At 39.4% G+C, this 18196-nt stretch overlaps 1 protein-coding gene across 9 annotated transcripts in view; it reads left to right on the forward strand.

Moving 5' to 3' along the window:
• The window catches only part of EML5 (EMAP like 5), a 155562-nt gene that overhangs the window by 125698 nt on the left and 11668 nt on the right, over positions 1-18196 (forward strand). For 6 of the 9 annotated variants that reach the window (XR_004423288.1, XM_033109198.1, XM_033109200.1 and 3 more), the window contains 3 exons: positions 1692-1712; positions 16111-16284; positions 17878-18086. Coding sequence is in view for 8 of the 9 variants with exons in the window: in XM_033109198.1 (XP_032965089.1) it covers positions 1692-1712; positions 16111-16284; positions 17878-18086 (404 nt within the window). In the remaining variant the exon portion in view is untranslated. Of the gene's footprint in view, positions 1-1691; positions 1713-16110; positions 16285-17877; positions 18105-18196 lie in introns of all 9 variants that reach the window. The other 3 variants (XM_033109196.1, XM_033109199.1, XM_033109197.1) reach the window with 1 other exon arrangement.

Raw genomic sequence — 18196 nt, forward strand, 5'->3', positions numbered from 1 at the left:
TGAACCCCATCATCACTTAATACCTAACGAAGTCGTGTAACCTCTGCTTGGAAGCTCTGTTATAAACAGCATCTTCATATAGAACAGAAATCTGTCTCTTTAATTGCAGCTCATTGGTGCTCATTCTTGGGTCATCTAGAACAGTTAATCTCTTACTCCCACGACATTATCTTCCAGTATTTGGAGAGAACTGTCATATTCTCCCTGAATCTCATCTGCTACTCCCTGTAGACAGCCCACTTTAGACATCCTGCAACTACGTTTCATGAGACAAAGAGTGCATGAGAGCAGTGGGATTGCTTTCCATGGAGGAACCTGCCTCCCCACTGGACTATGCTTTGGGTATCTGAGACCCCAGAATTCTCTGTCAAATGGTCCTAAACCTGCTTGTGGGCCTGCTTGAGCTTCTTCTATGAGTCCATGCTCCCAATGGCAGATTGCACAGCTAAGATGAGCCCCCCTGCGGGACGACCAAGGGGCAGCCATGCTATGGGAAGGCAGTGATGGAGTGCTGATGTACAGGCTGGAAGAGCTGCACAAGCTGCCATGGCTCCTGTGGGATGGGACACAGCTGGGAGGTGGGGAGAAAGGAATAGCCCAAGGCTTTCATACTGCCCCAATTCTAAGGAGTTCTAAATTTGAACCAGGCCTTCAAGGTCATTATAGGGGTGTACTTGTCAAGATAGGAAGATGAAACATATTTAATAATTTTACCTTGATTGATAACTTGAAAATACTTACGCCTGTGATGTTTAGGTCTTTTTTTGTACTCTTGTCCCAGCCCTGCAGATATCCAGGGACAAGCCTGATCTCCCAACAAAACACCCTGTCTTTGAACCATTCTTCATGTGGTTCAAGTCCTTCTGTTTCAAGCCCTCTCACCATTTGGTTATTATCAGAGCGTGTTCAGAACTAAAAGTGGTATTTCCTGAGTAGTATGCATAGCAGGTTCAGCTGCTTTATTCCCTCATATTCCATGTCAGGACACTATCAGTATATCCTTGAAATCATTATTTCATAGGGATATAAGGCTCTACCAAAGCAAAGAACAATCATCTATCTTGAAAGGATTCCTAAATGTTTACTCCTTTTTCTCTTGCTAAAAAGACAGCAGCTTCTAAAAATTTTGGTTAATAGGTATTTCCACCACAAATATAATGAGCATAGGCTTTCATGTTTTCTTTCTTGGCATCTTTTACAGAAAATGTTAGGTTTGAAAAAATGAAGAAAGGGGTTAATTAGTGGCCTGAATTAAGAACTTTTTCTTTCCTGAGTTATATGGCAAATTTTGCCAAAGTTTCTCTCAGAAGGTTTAGATTTCATTCTTCCCTTCAAGTAGAGATGCATTATAACCTTAAAGGGTCTGTTAACAATACATTTTGTAAACCAAAATGAGAGTCATATCAATTTAAATCATATCAATATTATTTTTAAAGTTGTTAAAATTTCATGTAACTCATTAAATACAAAGAAAGTATTGACCCAAAATTTGAAAAGTCACATACATAGAATGTCAATATGTATGTATAATTTAAATTACTGGTTTCACTTACAGTTTTCTCAATTTCATATAAAATTAATTTTGTATGTGATCCTTTAAATTATTTAAATTCACTGTTTTATAATTGAGTTTTTATAAATTTTAGTATTTGTTATTTATGGATTATTTTTCTGCTACTTTTCTATTTTAGGTGATTCAACAGACATGTCAGGTAAGGAAAGCTAATCATTTGCTGTTTTAGTTATATTGTTTAGTAATGATAGTCCAAATTTTTATAGCATAATAAGATACTTGAACCTATTTTGGATTTTTTTAAATGAAGAATACATCATTTTAATGTCATGATACTGAGCCCAATCTATAATAATAATAGTTTTTGAAAAACTAATATACTTTGACCTTTTTAGTGTGCCCAACACTGTTTTAAGCACTTTACATATATTGCCTATTTGGCCATCACAAGAATTCTTCATGGTAGATATTAACTTGCCTATATTATGTAGCTGGTAAAAGTAAAGGTGGAATTAAAACTTAATCTTACATCTGAAGCAATAAAGTTTATTGCCTAAAAACAAAATTAAAATATATATATTATTTTATGCACTATCCCAATTATTGCACGTATTAGATCAACAGATAATTTAGAGATTTAAAAATAACTATCGAGTGACGTCATAGGAATGGCGGCAGCAGGGCGCACTTTCTGAGTTCTCCTCCGGATCTTGTTGCAAACGGGAACTATAACCCATCGAGGAAATTTTCGCTCACCACACAATATAGTGGAGAGATTCGTGGATTGCTTGAAGCTAAGAAATTCTTGGGGGTAAGCTAACTGGACGGAGCAAGGAGAGGAGGAGGAGAAGCGGCGTGGGAGCGCCCGGCCGGCAGCGGCGGGAGAGCCCAGCCCCCAGCGGAGCCTCAGCTGGCGGGGGCGAAAATCGAAAACCACGGAGCCGGGCAAGCACGGGATCTCAGGCGGAGCGGAGAGCGCAGAGACCGGGGGTAGGCCCTTTCCCTGCTCCCATGGCTGATTTCTCCCGCCGGGAAGGCGGCGCGCCCTGCGGCGGTCGGGGGGCGCAGTCTCCATACCTGGGCCCCTCCCCCCCGCCCTGCTCTCCCAATCCTACCCCGCCCTTCCAGAGACTGGGACTGGAAACCGCGGTGCAGCCCCGCTGTGCCGGGCGCGCACAGGAGCCCAGGCGGAGCGGAGAGCGCAGAGACCGGGAGGCGGCTCTTTCCCTGCGTCCCGCGGCTGATTTCTCCAGCCGGGAAGGCGGCGCGCCCTGCGGCGGACGGGGGGCGCAGTCTCCATACCTAGGCCCCTCCCCCCCGCCCTGCTCTCCCAATCCTACCCCGCCCTTCCAGAGACTTAAACCGGCCCCTGAACCGAGAAGTGGTATCTAAAGCTCACGCTTTGGGAAGCCTGACGGACAGCCCTGACCCAGGCAGACTGGGCAGTGTGCGTGATTTTGGCTGCGCTAGGAGAGAAGAGACGCCTCCACCCCCAGCCACCACCTTTTCTGGCCTGCGGGAAGAGGGCGACGCACGGCTGGGCTGGGAGAGTGAAGACCCCTCCATCTCCAGCCCCCACCCTTCCTGGCTTGCCTAGGGTGGGGTGGGTGCAGCGGCCGAGACACACCCGGAGATCAGCAGTGAGGCAGACGCAGCTCTGGGCTTTCAGCAGATCAGAAATCTCCTGCCCGTACTCACACACACACACTGAAGAGGTGCCTTAAGACTCAAGAGTTTTGGTCACATATCTGGTGGTGCCACTCTCAGTGTGCATTTGTGCAGGCAAGGGCAGAAACTGCACTGATATTGTAAAAACTATCATCCAGACCCCTCAGGCCCACGCTTTTAAGTCTGCAGTCCCAAAGTCTCTCTGGGCACCAGGTGACCGGCTCTGCCTGCGCAATAAGCAGGGGGCTCCTTGGTACAGCAGAGAACAACCTGGACATTGCTTGGTGGGCTTAGGCCGAGACTGTCGCTGCTTTTTGTATTGCTTTGTTTTGTCTTGTTTTGCTTTGTCTTTATATCTTTGATATCTTTGCCTCTGTCGAGTGGGGTTATCAGGTGGTTTTGCATGTGAACGTATTTGATATTTTTCTTTGTTGTTGTTGTTGCTGTTGTGCTTGGTGATTTGCTTTGTTCTGAAACTGCCCTGCCGGGGCCCAGCTTGTGAGGCACGGTCAGCAGATCAGAAATCTCCCGCCCGCACCCATACACACACACTGAAGGAGTGCCCTAGGACTCACGAGCTCTGGACAAAGGACTGGTGGTGCTCCTCTCGGTGTGCATACGTGCGGACAAGGGCAGAAGCTGCACTGACTTTGTGGAGACTATCATCCAGACCCCTCAGGCCCACGCTTTTAAGTCTGCAGTCCCAAAGTCTCTCTGAGCACCAGGTGACCGGCTCTGCCTGCGCAATAAGCAGGGGGCTCTTTGGTACAGCAGAGGACAACCTGGTCATTGCTTGATGGGCTCAGGCCGAGACGGTCGCTGCTTTTTGTTTTGCTTTGTTTTGCTTTGCTTGGTTTTGTTTTGCTTTGTCTTGTATCTTTGATATCTTTGCCTGTGTCGAGCGGGGGTTATCGGCTGTTTTTTTTTTTTTTTTTTTTTCTTTCCTCTTTGCTGTTGTCGTTGCTGCTGTGCTTGGTGATTTGCCTTGTTCTGGGACTTCCCTGCCGGGGCCCAGCTTGGGTGGCACGGGACTCGGCATATCTGGGGGCCAACTCCAGACCAAATCGGAGTGCAGCCGGGTTTGACCTGCAGGTCACACACCTAGAGGGGGTTCTCGGCAGGCTCTGGAGCCCATAGAGGCCAAATCACATTGGGGTGGTTAACCCTCACGCAGCAGAGTGCCCTGCGGGGGGCAGAGCCAAGTCTCACGGCAGGTCAGCCCAGGAGTTGACCCCACCTGCTCATTAGCGGGAAGCAATTAAAGATCTTCTTGAACGGGACAGTGTACACAACACAAGACTCACCTTTGGAGCACACGCAGAGGAGGACGACGTGGTGCGAGTCAAATATAAAGGACACATACCACACAAGATAACCTAGCAAGAACTAAGAACTCTAGGGGATCTACCTAATATATCAAAATAAACACAGTCAGCCAGAATGGGGAAACAAAGATACACATCCCAAATAAAAGAACAGAAGAAGCTTCCACAACTGGAACCAAATGAAGCAGACGTAACCAACCTCTCAGAGACAGAGTTCAGAACACTGGTGATAAGAATGTTTAAGGAGCTTAGAGAAGACATAAAGAAGGATGTAGAAATCATAACAAACGAGCTTAGAGAAAACATAAAGAAGGATGTAGAAATCATAACGAAAAACCAGTTGGAACTAAAGAACACAATTACCGAAATTAAGAACTCACTTGAAGGAATTACCAGCAGGCTAGATGAAGCAGAGGATCGAATCAGCGACTTAGAAGACAAGGTAGCAGAGATCACCCAAACGGAACAACAAAAAGAAAAAAGAATAAAAAACAATGAAGATGGCCTAAGAGACCTCTGGGATAACATCAAGCGCAACAACATGCGTATCATAGGAATACCAGAAGGTGAAGAGAGCAAGCATGGCATTGAGAACATATTTGAAGTAATAATGTCTGAAAACTTCCCCAACCTGATGAAGGAAACCAACATACAAGTCCAGGAAGTGCAGAGAGTTCCAACCAGGATTAACCCAAACAGGTCCACACCAAGACACATTATAGTTAAAATGGCAAAGCTTAAAGACAAAGAGAGAATCCTAAAAGCAGCAAGAGAAAGACGGAGGGTTACATACAAGGGAACTCCCATAAGACTATCAAATGATTTTTCTACAGAAACATTGAAGGCCAGGAGGGAGTGGCAGGAGATACTTAAAGTGATGGAAAACAAAGGCCTACAACCTAGATTGCTTTATCCAGCAAGGCTATCATTTAAAGTTGATGGAGAGATAAAGAGCTTTCCAGAAAAAAATAAGCTAAAGGAATTTATTACCACCAAGCCAGCATTGCAAGAAATACTAAAAGGTCTTCTGTAAATAGAAGAAAGATCAAAACAACCTAACTACAAATTTAAAAATGGCAATATCTATGTACCTATCAATAATCACTTTAAATGTAAATGGATTAAATGCTCCAATCAAAAGACATAGGGTGGCTGACTGGATAAGACAGCAAGACCCTTGTATATGCTGTATACAAGAGACTCACCTCAGAACAAAAGACACACACAGGCTGAAAGTGAAGGGTTGGAGTAAGATATTTCATGCAAATGGAAACGAGAAAAAAGCTGGAGTTGCAATACTTATTTCTGACAAAATAGACTTTAAAATGAAGAACATACTAAAAGATAAAGATGGGCACTATATAATAATAAAGGGATCGATCCGACAAGAGGACATAACCCTAGTAAACATCTATGCACCCAACATAGGAGCACCTAAATATATAAAACAGGTACTGACTGACATAAAGGCAGAGATCAACAGTAACACTATTATAGTCGGGGACTTCAACACACCTCTGACCACAAGGGACAGGTCTTCCAGACAGAAAATCAATATGGAAACAACAGCCTTAAATGATACATTGGACCACTTGGATTTAATCGATATTTTCAGAACATTTCACCCCAATGCTGCAAAATACACCTTCTTCTCAAGCGCACATGGAACATTTTCCAAGATAGATCATATGTTAGGCCACAAAACAAGTCTTGATAAATTTAAGAAAATTGAAATCATACCAATTGTCTTCTCTGATCACAATGCTATGAAATTAGAAATGAACTACAGGAAAAAAACGGGAAGACACACCAATTCATGGAGGCTGAATAACTTATTACTAAATAATGAATGGGTCAAGCAGGAGATCAAGGAAGAAATCAAAAGATATTTCGAGATAAATGAAAATGAAAACACGACGACCCAAAATCTATGGGATGCCGCGAAAGCAGTCCTAAGAGGGAAATTCATAGCTTTGCAGGCCTACCTAAAGAAACAAGAAACATCACTAATCAACAGTTTATCTTCACATTTAAGGGATCTGGAAAAAGAACAGCAAAATAAGCCCAAAGGGAACACAAGGAAGGAGATAATAAAGATCAGAGCAGAAATAAATGAAATAGAAACCAGAAAAACAATACAAAAGATCAATGAATCCAAGAGTTGGTTCTTAGAGAAGATAAACAAAATCGACAAACCATTAGCCAGACTCATTAAAAAAAAGAGAGAGAGGACCCAAATTAATAAAATCAGAAACGAAAGAGGAGAAGTGACAACGGACACTGCAGAAATACAAAGAGTTTTAAGAAGTTACTATGAGCAACTATATGCCAACAAATTTGACAATTTGGAAGAAATGGACAATTTTCTAGAGGCGTACAACCTTCCAAGGCTAACTCAAGAAGAAACAGAAAACCTGAATAGACTGATTACCACCACGGAAATTGAATCAGTAATCAACAGTCTCCCAACAAACAAAAGCCCTGGACCAGATGGCTTTACAGGTGAATTTTACAAAGCGTTCAAAAAAGAATTATCACCAATTCTCCTCAAGCTCTTCCAAAAAATCCAGAAGGAGGGAAGACTCCCAAACACTTTTTACGAAGCCACTATCACCCTGATCCCAAAATTAGACAAAGACACCACAAAAAAAGAAAACTACAGGCCGATATCTTTAATGAACATAGATGCAAAAATCCTCAACAAAATATTAGCAAACAGAATTCAGCAATACATTAAAAAGATCATTCACCACGATCAAGTGGGATTCATCCCTGGTATGCAGGGGTGGTTCAACATCCGCAAATCTATTAATGTGATACACCACATTAACAAAATGAAAAATAAAAATCACATGATCATATCAATAGATGCAGAAAAAGCATTTGATAAAATCCAACAGCCATTTATGATAAAAACCCTTAAGAAAGTGGGAATAGAGGGATCTTATCTCAACATAATAAAGGCCATATATGACAAACCCACAGCTAACATCATACTCAATGGGGAAAAGCTAAAACCATTCCCCCTAAGATCAGGAACAAGGCAAGGATGCCCATTATCTCCGCTTCTATTCAACATAGTTCTGGAAGTTCTTGCCACAGCAATCAGACAAGAAAAAGAAATAAAAGGCATCCAGATTGGTAAGGAGGAAGTAAAGTTATCATTGTATGCAGATGATATGATACTATATATAGAGAACCCTAAAGACTCCACCAAGAAGCTATTAGAGCTGATAGATGAATTTAGTAAAGTGGCAGGATACAAAATTAATATTCAGAAATCAGTTGCATTTGTATATATCAATAATAAAACATCAGAAGGAGAAATTAAAAAAACAATCCCATTTACAATCGCTCCAAAGACTATAAAATACCTGGGAATAAATTTAACCAAAGAAGTAAAAGATCTATACTCAGAAAATTATAAGACACTGATGAAAGGAATGAAGGAAGATATAAATAGATGGAAACGCATATCATGTTCATGGATAGGAAGAATTAATATAGTTAAAATGTCCATACTGCCTAAGGCAATATACATATTCAATGCAATTCCTATCAAACTGCCAACGTCGTTTTTCACAGAAATAGAACATATAATCCTAAAATTTATATGGGACCATAAAAGACCCCGAATAGCAAAGGCAATCTTGAGAAATAAGAACAAAGTGGGAGGTATAACAATACCTGACTTCAAATTATACTACAAGGCTACAGTAATCAAAACAGCATGGTACTGGCATAAAAACAGACACATAGATCAATGGAACAGAATAGAGAGTCCAGAAATAAATCCACGCCTATATGGCCATTTAATCTACGACAATGGAAGCAAGAATGTACGATGGAGTAATGACAGTCTATTCAATAAATGGTGCTGGGAAACCTGGACAGACACATGCAAAAAAATGAAGTTGGACCACCTCCTTACACCATATACAAAAATAAATTCAAAATGGCTTAAAGACTTAAATGTAAGGTCTGAAACCATAAAATACCTAGAAGAAAATATAGGAAGAAACTTCTCAGACATTACCCGGAGTAAGATTTTTACTGATATACACCCTCGTGCGAGGGAACTAAGAGAAAGAATAAACATGTGGGATTATATCAAACTAAAAAGTTTTTTCACAGCAAAGGAAACCATCAATAAAACAAGAAGGGATCCTACTGAATGGAAAAAGATATTTGCCAGTGATATATCTGATAAGGGATTAATATCACAAATCTATGGAAAACTTACTCAACCCAACTCCAAAAAAACAAACGATCCAATTAAAAAATGGGCAGAGGACTTGAAGAGACATTTTTCTGAAAAGGACATACAGATGGCAAACAGACATATGAAGAAATGCTCAACCTCGCTAACCATCAGAGAAATGCAAATAAAAACCACAATGAGATACCACCTCACCCCAGTCAGAATGGCTATCATCAATAAATCAACAAACAACAAGTGCTGGCGCGGATGTGGAGAAAAGGGAACGCTTGTGCACTGTTGGTGGGATTGCAGACTGGTGCAGCCGCTATGGAAAACAGTATGGAGGTATCTCAAAATTCTGAAAATGGAACTACCTTATGATCCAGTAATTCCACTCCTAGGTATCTATCCGGAGAAATCCAGAACTTCAATTCAAAAATCTCTATGCACTCCTATGTTTATTGCAGCACTATACACAATAGCTAAGACATGGAAACAACCAAAATGCCCATCGGTAGATGACTGGATTAAGAAACTGTGGTACATTTATACAATGGAGTATTATGCAGCCATAAGGAAGAAAGAAATCTTACCATTTGCAACAACATGGATGGATCTAGAGAACATTATGTTAAGTGAAATAAGTCAGACAGAGAAAGATAAGTTCCATATGATCTCACTTATTTGCGGATTCTAAAGAAAAGAATAAGTGAATGAACTAATCAGAAACTGTTTGGGAGACAATGAGGAAAAACTGAGGGTTGCTAGATGGGCGGGGGGAGTGGGGGGTGGGGGGGAGGGTGAGGGGATTGGAGGGCAGTCGGTGACCACAGGATGGCCACGGGGTTTGAAAATTAATCTGGGGAACGTAATTTGGTGGTTACCAGAGCGTAAGGGGGTTGGGGGGTGGGGGATGAGGGTGAGGGGGATCAAGTGTACGGTGATGGAGGGGGAGCTGGCTCTGGGTGGTGAACACACAGTGTGATTTATGGATGATGTGATTCAGAATTGCACAACTGAAATCTATGTAATTCTACTAACAATTGTCACCCCAATAAATTAAAAAATAAAAAAAAAATAATAAAAAAATAAAAAATAAAATATAAGATTTTGTAAAAGGATGCAGAGGAATCACTCAGAGACACACTGCAAGAAGGTAGGATGCTCAAGTCACCAACAGGAGCAATTACATACACTGGCAGAAAGTCAAACACTGTACTGAAAGGACTTCAGGTTTAGCAGTAATCACATTAGGAACTACAGTAACTTATTTTCTAATTATAAAAATCATACACATTCCTTATAGGATATTTGAAAATACAGAAAAATTAAAAAAATACTCAAAATCTTATCACTTAGGCAAATAACTGATTTTTTTTTAACCTTTGCTTTCAAATTTGGAATTATTCTAAATAAATTGCTTTGTAACCAGACTTATTTCAATTAAAACTATTTTGTGAATAAAAAAAAAAATAAAAAAAAAAATAAATAAAAATAAAAATAACTATCATTGATTTTGACCTTGCCTTTGTGAATTTAAAAACTATTAGATGAACACAACAATATGTTCATTGTTTTTAGATACTATAATAAGTAGTCTTTTTCAAGTCAGCTTTCAGTTTACACAATACAGTAAGAGTTAGTAGTTTGATAAGAAAACATTTCTCGGTTATTTGTATCTATTTCCCTCTCCTCCAGTATAAAGCATAATTTTGTGATTTGACTATTCAACTACAAATTTATTCAACACTACAAGCAAGGTCCTTGCTCTCTTGATTACACTCATGATCAGGGGTTAGCAAACCGCAGCCCTTGTGCCAAATCTGACCCACCACCTGTTTTTGTACTGCCCATGAGCTAAGTACAGTTTTTACTAATTTACATACAAGTAGTTGGAAAAAATCAAAAGAAAACTAAAACTTCAAAAAACATGAAAGTTATATGAAATTGAAATTTCAGTATCTATAGATAAATTTTATTGGACACAGCCATGCTGTTACATACTGTCTATGGCAGCTTTTTGGCTACAATGGCAGAGTTGAGTTAGTTGCTCAGAGACTGTATGTGACATCACTTTGCACTACTGCTTGGCACACTACAAGTTGTAGGGGTACAGTTATAACTTGACAGGTTTTGAGTGCTATTTATATTGCTATTCCACAATATTTTTTGTTTTTTCACCAATATGTATATCTGTCATGTGAAAACAAAGGGAATAAAAGGGAATTGGACTATGAATGTCACACTCTTAAGGCACAGTGAAGTATGGATCGTTATCAAATTAGATGGTAAGCCTGTGTTTATTATGTAGTGATACAATAGCTGTGCTAAAAGAATACAATATAAATCAGCATTTTCACATTTAACTTTATCACAGTATTCCCAACTCACAGGACAGCAACAATCAGAAAAATTAGAAAATTTACAACAATACCTTGTCACAACAGAATTTCTTCACAAAAATAAAAAGTAAAATGAGGCTACAACCAAAGTAAGTTTCTCAATGGCTCATTTGTTAACCAATCAAGACAAGCTGTTTATTAAGAGTTAATTAAGTCAAGTTTGATTGCAGCAAACATGTGTCCAGAGAAAATAAACTCGTTTAAGATTTTTTGGCAAAAACTGTTGCCAAAAGAGTTGGGGATGTTGGGAACAAAATTAATAGTCAATTAAAAGCAAGGCAAGAGACAAATGATTTTGAATGGTTTCCCTTGACCCTTGATGGGTTGACAAATGTTGCCAGTTGTTCACTTGAGGAATCAGTGCCAACTTTAAAGTGACTGAAGAGTTAGCCTATACGAACAGTCTCCATGGAACAACTACAAAAGATAATATTTTCAAAGAAGTTAGGAAAACATTAATTTAGTACAACCTGAAGTGGAATCTCCTAAGATGTGTTACAAGTAATAGTGGTAAAAATGTGTGGAGTTGGAGAAGAAAAAGGGATAGCTGGTTAAGTTTTCAAAGCTTGTGAAATTTAAGGTGTTTGAAGCCTATGGTTATTCATTGTTATTCATCAGCAGGTAGTTTGTGGAAAATACTTCAATCTATCGTGTTATTGAACTTCAGTATTTTGTTATTGAAGTCAACACTTAACTTCATTTGCTCTCATAGACTTAATCATCATCAGTTCCATGAATTTATGTTAGAAGTAGAAGTTGACTATCCTGACTTGCCCCGTCACCACAGCAGTTCAGTGGTTTAGCCAGTGGTAAAGTTTTATTGCAATTTGGAGCTGAGAGCCTAGATTGAAATTTTTCTGAATGAGAACACATTAGCCAAAGGCCATCCCAGCAAGCAGCCCTTCTAATGATAGTAAACCTCAGGCCTGCTTGTGTTAACTTTCCTTTGCAAGCCCTAAACCTGGGTCAAGAAACAGGATGGTGACTATATGACTGGAGTAAAACCTCTGCGATGAACTTAAAGAAGAGAGGAAGAGCTTTGCAGATCATGGAGAGGAGTTTGGATTCATGCTAAGTGCAAAGTCCATTGTTGGAGAGTTTTAAGTAAGGAAGTGATGTCACCTCTCAAAGTAATTCATATTTTGAGAAAATCATTCTCTGCACTATTGAGAATGTAAAGGGAAAAGAGAAGTAATCAGAAAATTAGGAGGCTATTCATAGTAGTCTAAGCAAAAGACATTTTAAACTAGGGTGCTTAAGAGTGAAAATGGAAAAAACTAGACAAATGTGGAATATATTTCAGAGGGAAACCCATCAGTCCTTTCTGATGAACTGGATGTGGGGGCATGACACAAAGTAAGGAATCAAAGCTAGCTTAATTTTGTACTTGAGTAGCTGGCTTATTGAAATGGGGGATACTTTGGGAGAAATAGTTGGGCAGGGATAAATTATCCACAGATACAAGGAATGAAGGGAGTGTGGGTTCAAGTGAAGAAGATGGGTAGGTTTGGGGGCTGGAAAATAAGGACGCTGCTGTGTGATGCCTTTGGTTTGCTCCATTTCATCAGCTCAGAGTGAGGTGGGAGTGAAGTAAGCAAGGGATAAAGTTTTGAAGTTGTCACTTTGGAATATGGGAGAGAAAATATTTATGTTAGAAAAGATATGGTACACTTACCATCTGAATACATTAAGTGTGTTTTGAGTAGGCACTAACAACATCTTCTGTCTCTGACAAAGCTTTGTCAGCCCACCTAAGACTCTGTATTAGGAGCTAAGAATTTGGCATTTTTGATCCCTAAAGCAATCAAGGAGAGAGAGTTCTTTCTCTGATCTTGGTTACTATGTCACAATAGGCAGCTGTCCATTAAATGACGTTAGTGGTCTTCTGTGTGCCCTCTAGGACAGAAAATAAGGAAGTTTATTAGCACACAAGAGTGAAGAGGAAGGGTGGTCTTTTGAGTTGGCTGATTCAGGAGCTCCACGATGCACTTCCCAAATCTTCTGCTCTGCCGGAAGGCTGGTTGTATTTATGGTCATAGCAGTTGGTGTTACATGCTTCCTAAGAAGACACCAGGGGAATACCATGTGTTGATTGGCTTAAATCTGGGTTACTGAACTAAATCACCAATATCAGAGGTGGGGGTGGGAGGGTTAGGGAGTGAAGGGTGCAGGGGAGTGTTGTCACAAGGGGCTCAGCCTAATCGGTTGAGCATGCAGTGTCTTTCCCCTGAATTATTTGCGCTACCTGAGGCAGCAGTGGGTTCCTGAATAAAAGCAGAGCTTTATTAAGAAGGAAGGAAGGATTGGATGCTGGGTGTACAGCAAAGAGTTGTCCACTACAGAAACTAAAGGGCAAAATAACAATTGACACACTTAATGGACCATAGTAAAATTTTGTTCTACAATACAGCTTTTAGTATGCTGCATTAAAGGCAAACTGGGGGATGGAGAAAGAATGTCCTTTAAAACTTTGATTCTTATGAGATCTAGTTAGTAATTTAAAGTGATTCTTTATGGCATCTCTGTACTAGAGTCTAGAGTCAAGAATGGTTATGAAAAGTTGGTGGGATTGATTGATTTTCCAGAGACAGCTTGAACCAGTCCCCCATGGAAAGAGCAAGATTAGAACCTGGGTACCTCGGCTGGCTCTGCCAGCTCTGAGTTGTGTGTGACTTAGGGCAAGTCACTTAACTTCCCTGAGCCTGAGTTCATGAAGAAAGGTATCTGCCTAGAAGTAGGAATTAGAAAGTGTGGTATGTTCCTGGTAACATATCTGGCCCAGGGTAGGCACTCATACCTGGTGTCCTGAGTAGGGGAAGGGGAGAACTAAGAGTCACATCTGTGTTACTGTAGCATAATGAATGACTGTTCAAATTACAGTTGGCCCTCCCTACCCGCGGGTTCCACATCCACAAATTCAACCAATCTAGGGTCAAAAGTATTAGGGGAGAAAAAAAATCCCCCAAATTTAAATCAGCCACACCGTGAGCATTATGCAAATGCAGTGGTGTGTAGGCACGCCCTGCTGTAGCCTATATGCAAGTACAGGTGATGTGTAAATACTCTGCCATTTACATGAGGGACTTGAGCATGGGTTTTGGTATCTGCAGGGGTCCTGGAACCAGTCCCCCATGGAAACTGAGGGACAACTGTATAGGAGAAGATAAAATATACTTAATGAACATAATTTAATCTTTTTTTAGTAAATTAGGCCTTGAGAATTTCCAGTAATTTAAATCTTAACTACTGTTATTGATATAAGTTTAGAACTAAATGTGTAGCAATCTCATAATCATACCTATATGTTTTAAAATGTAAATTCCTGTTATAAGCTTCTTCCTATCTTGTTTAATTTTTTTTATAAGTTTGAAAAGCTCGGTAATTCAGTTTACTTAAGATTACTTGCTGTCTAAATTTTAGATAAATGGAACTCTTTGTAATTTGTGGCATATTAAATTTGGAGACAGAAATAACTGATGTTTCCTGAAAATCCATTATCTACTGCAGCACGTTTAGGCAAATACATATGGATTGCCTAGAGGTGCTTTCTGTAATCATATAAAAATGTTTCTATATTATAGAAGGCCTACATAATATTTATCACTGGCAAAAAATTAGTGATTTACTACAATAATTTACACTTTTAACAACCTAACATTCCTTATTTAGATTAAGTTTACAAACCCTCAGATCTTTTGACTTTTATTGAATGAGGAACATTCAAATTTTAGTCCAGTACTTAAATTATTGTCAATTTTTCACACATAAATACCTTATTTTATTATATGATGAACCTTTTTGTCTATTTCCATATTGTTTTGATATTTTACATGAAGTTGAATAATTCTTTGAACAGTTTTTACTTAATGATACTCAAATTTAAATCTGTGGTTTAATATAACAGGGGTGCCAAAAAAGAAAATGTATATACATTTTAAGAGATGTTATCTTAAAATGTGTATACATTTTTTTTTGGCACCCTCTGTATGAAACTACTTTGAAGAACTATTAGCTTTAATTAATCGTTGTATTCTATAAATTGTAGATGGTGAACAATATGGTCTAAATTTATCAGAATATTTTCTTTAGAGACCAGAATTTCTTTCTGCATCAAATGGTTTTAAGGCAGCTTGTCTTATTGAATATTGCTTTATTTTTGCAATGCAGTGTTTGTAGCAGATTTATAATTTGAAGCAAATGTATGTTAGTATTTTGATTAGTTTACTAAGAGTACTTATGTTCTAAGACTGAATTAGCTGCTGAGTTAACTCATCTATTCATTTTTGAAGGGTGTACCTCTTGAGGAAAAGGACAATACAAAGTTATGATTCTTTAACTTAAAAAATACAGGGAACTAGGAAAAAATTTAAGCAGTAGAAGCGGCTACAGAAGATGAATAACAAATTTCATTTTTAAATAAAGATTAGCAGTATTATTTCTCCCATGACATTCTGTTTAAAAAAAACAAAACTATCTTATAAAGTGATGTGAACTTAGTATTTGACCAGGTATCTGTCTATATGGTTAACAATTTCAGTTGAGATCTGTTCAGGTGGTTTCCTAGCTGTGTTGCCTTTCCCAATTTATGTTTCCTTTTCATCTCTCCTTCAGATAACCTAAGTACTGAATATACCCTGGTATTGAATTATGTAATATTTATATATTTCTCCACATAATTATATAAAGATTTAACATGTATCTCAAACATGCATTATTTTTGAGAAGTTGTTTAAAGTTTGTGATTACTTAATCTGTCTAAAAGCTCTTTTCTCAAAAGTGCAATTTGGACTATAGACTGAAGAAGTGTTCTGTATTTTTTCCCTTTCCTTTTTTTTTCTTTTTTGTTAATTGAGTCTTAGTTTTGAGTTATTTTTATTAAGTGCACAGCCTTTCTTTGGTAATATATTTTTCCGTTTCAGAGATTAGTATGCATCAGCTTTAGAAATGAAAACATTTGTAATAGGTATATTACAACTTTTGGATTTTATCTTTATTTATTAGCTACAGCTCCTTCTATCCACATCTGGGATGCAATGAACAAGCAGACTTTATCTATACTAAGATGCTCCCATTCCAAGGGAGTGTGTTCAGTCAGCTTCAGTGCTACTGGCAAACTCTTGCTGTCAGTGGGACTAGATGCAGAACATACTGTTACCATTTGGAGATGGCAAGAAGGTAGGATTGATTTTACTTTGTGATTTTTAAAAATGAGGATATTGTGGTAATATGCACTCTCTACTTAATATTTTCCATAAGTTGGTGATTGAAGCCATCATTCCCTACAGTCCTACGAGACACACAGTACAGTTGGTGTTATTGTAGGTATGTTCCACTTTGAAAACCCAGTGAACTTGTAAGCTTGCAAAACAAACGAATGAAATTATCAATATTAGAAATGATTTGCGGCTCTTTCCTTTCAGTAAGCAACTCTGTATATAAGCATTTTTGGTAGTTATTATTTGATTGGTTATGGAGGATCTTAAGAATGGAAATGAAGTTGCGTTCGGACCCCAGTGCCGGTTCAGTGTCTGCACCCCCGAGGGGGTGAGCAGTGCTTCTGCTGCACACAGTGCTGGCCAGGCCGAGGTGAGGAGGGAGAAACAGAACTCAATCCTGCTCCACACTGTTCCAGCCCATTCCTGTCCAGGGACTTTTCCCAATTCCTTCTCCCCACTTCCATTAAAAAATACCATGTTTCCCCGAAAATAAGACCTAGTCAGCTCTAATGCGTCTTTTGGAGCAAACATTAATATAAGACCCGGTCTTATACTATAGTAAAATAAGACCGGGTCTTATATTGTTTGCTCCAAAAGACGCCATTAGCGCTGACTGTCCGGCTAGGTCTTATTTTCGGGGGAACACGGTATTGATAATTATCGAATCTAGGTTCTGGAATACTCCATGAAACTTAGGTGGAGTTAATTTTACTTAGAGTATCCAGTTACCCGTTCAGGCTAGGGGTGAGAATGGGACAAAGAGGAAACGAAGAGAAGAGTGGGCAGGCTGGAGCGATACGGGGCGAACCCGAGCGCTCGGGCTGGCCTAGTGCAGGCTCAGCCCTACCGCAGAGGAGGGACTATCTTGCCTGCCCCAGACACAGGGCCAGCTCCCCTAGAAGCAGCTTCTCCCTGGCCCCAGGGGGTTGACTGGCTCCTCCGCATGACACAGAGTAGACTGCAGAAGGTGCCATCACAGAGAGAGATGGTAAAGTCTGGAGGTGGAGGAGCATTAAGGATCTAAAGCAGGGTGACTCTTGAGATTTAAGGGAATTGTGCAACGATTGTGTTCTGCGCTATGAGCAGACATGTATCAAGTTGATGTAAATTTGGACAGGTAGTATACTTACAATAGTTTTTAATGGTTTTTAAAAGAATGGAAAGTATATTGTAAGTGATAATGGAAGATCAATAGGTTAATATTACTTAATACACTTCAGACAAAACTTTTCAGTTACATAGTACTAGAAAAAGTGAAATTCATAGACTTTCATAGAAAAAAGGAAGATATGGCTTCTGAAATCTAAAATGCCCCATAAGTGATAGAGACTCTTCATAAATACACACCTCACTTGCAAACATAGTGCAAAGGGACCCTGTACACAACTAACTGTATGTCATCTGATTGCTAGGTAGCAGTGCAAGAGATGTGCCCCCTTTTTCATAAGCATTTATTTTTTGAACTAAATGTTTTGAACAACTGTTCGATCCTGTAAAAATTAGCTTAGTTCTTATATTAACATAGATAATTTTGTCATATCTTTCTTACCAGGTACCAAAATTGCCAGCAGAGCTGGTCACAACCAACGTATTTTTGTGGCAGAATTCCGACCTGATTCAGATTCCCAGTTTGTCTCTGTGGGAGTGAAACATGTGAAGTTCTGGACACTGGCAGGAAGGGCTCTTCTTAGCAAAAAAGGGCTACTGAGCACACTGGAAGATGCCCGGATGCAGACCATGCTTGCTGTTGCATTTGGTGCAGTATGTCTCTTAAAATGCGTATGGTAGTGTACTTTGAATTACGTCAGTTGGGCTACTTTGAATTTTCTTGCCTCAGAAAGCCACATTAGTGCTGTTTATATGGCACTGAA

This window comes from Rhinolophus ferrumequinum, chromosome 6 (genome assembly GCF_004115265.2).
Source record: "Rhinolophus ferrumequinum isolate MPI-CBG mRhiFer1 chromosome 6, mRhiFer1_v1.p, whole genome shotgun sequence".
Lineage (NCBI taxonomy): Eukaryota > Metazoa > Chordata > Mammalia > Chiroptera > Rhinolophidae > Rhinolophus > Rhinolophus ferrumequinum.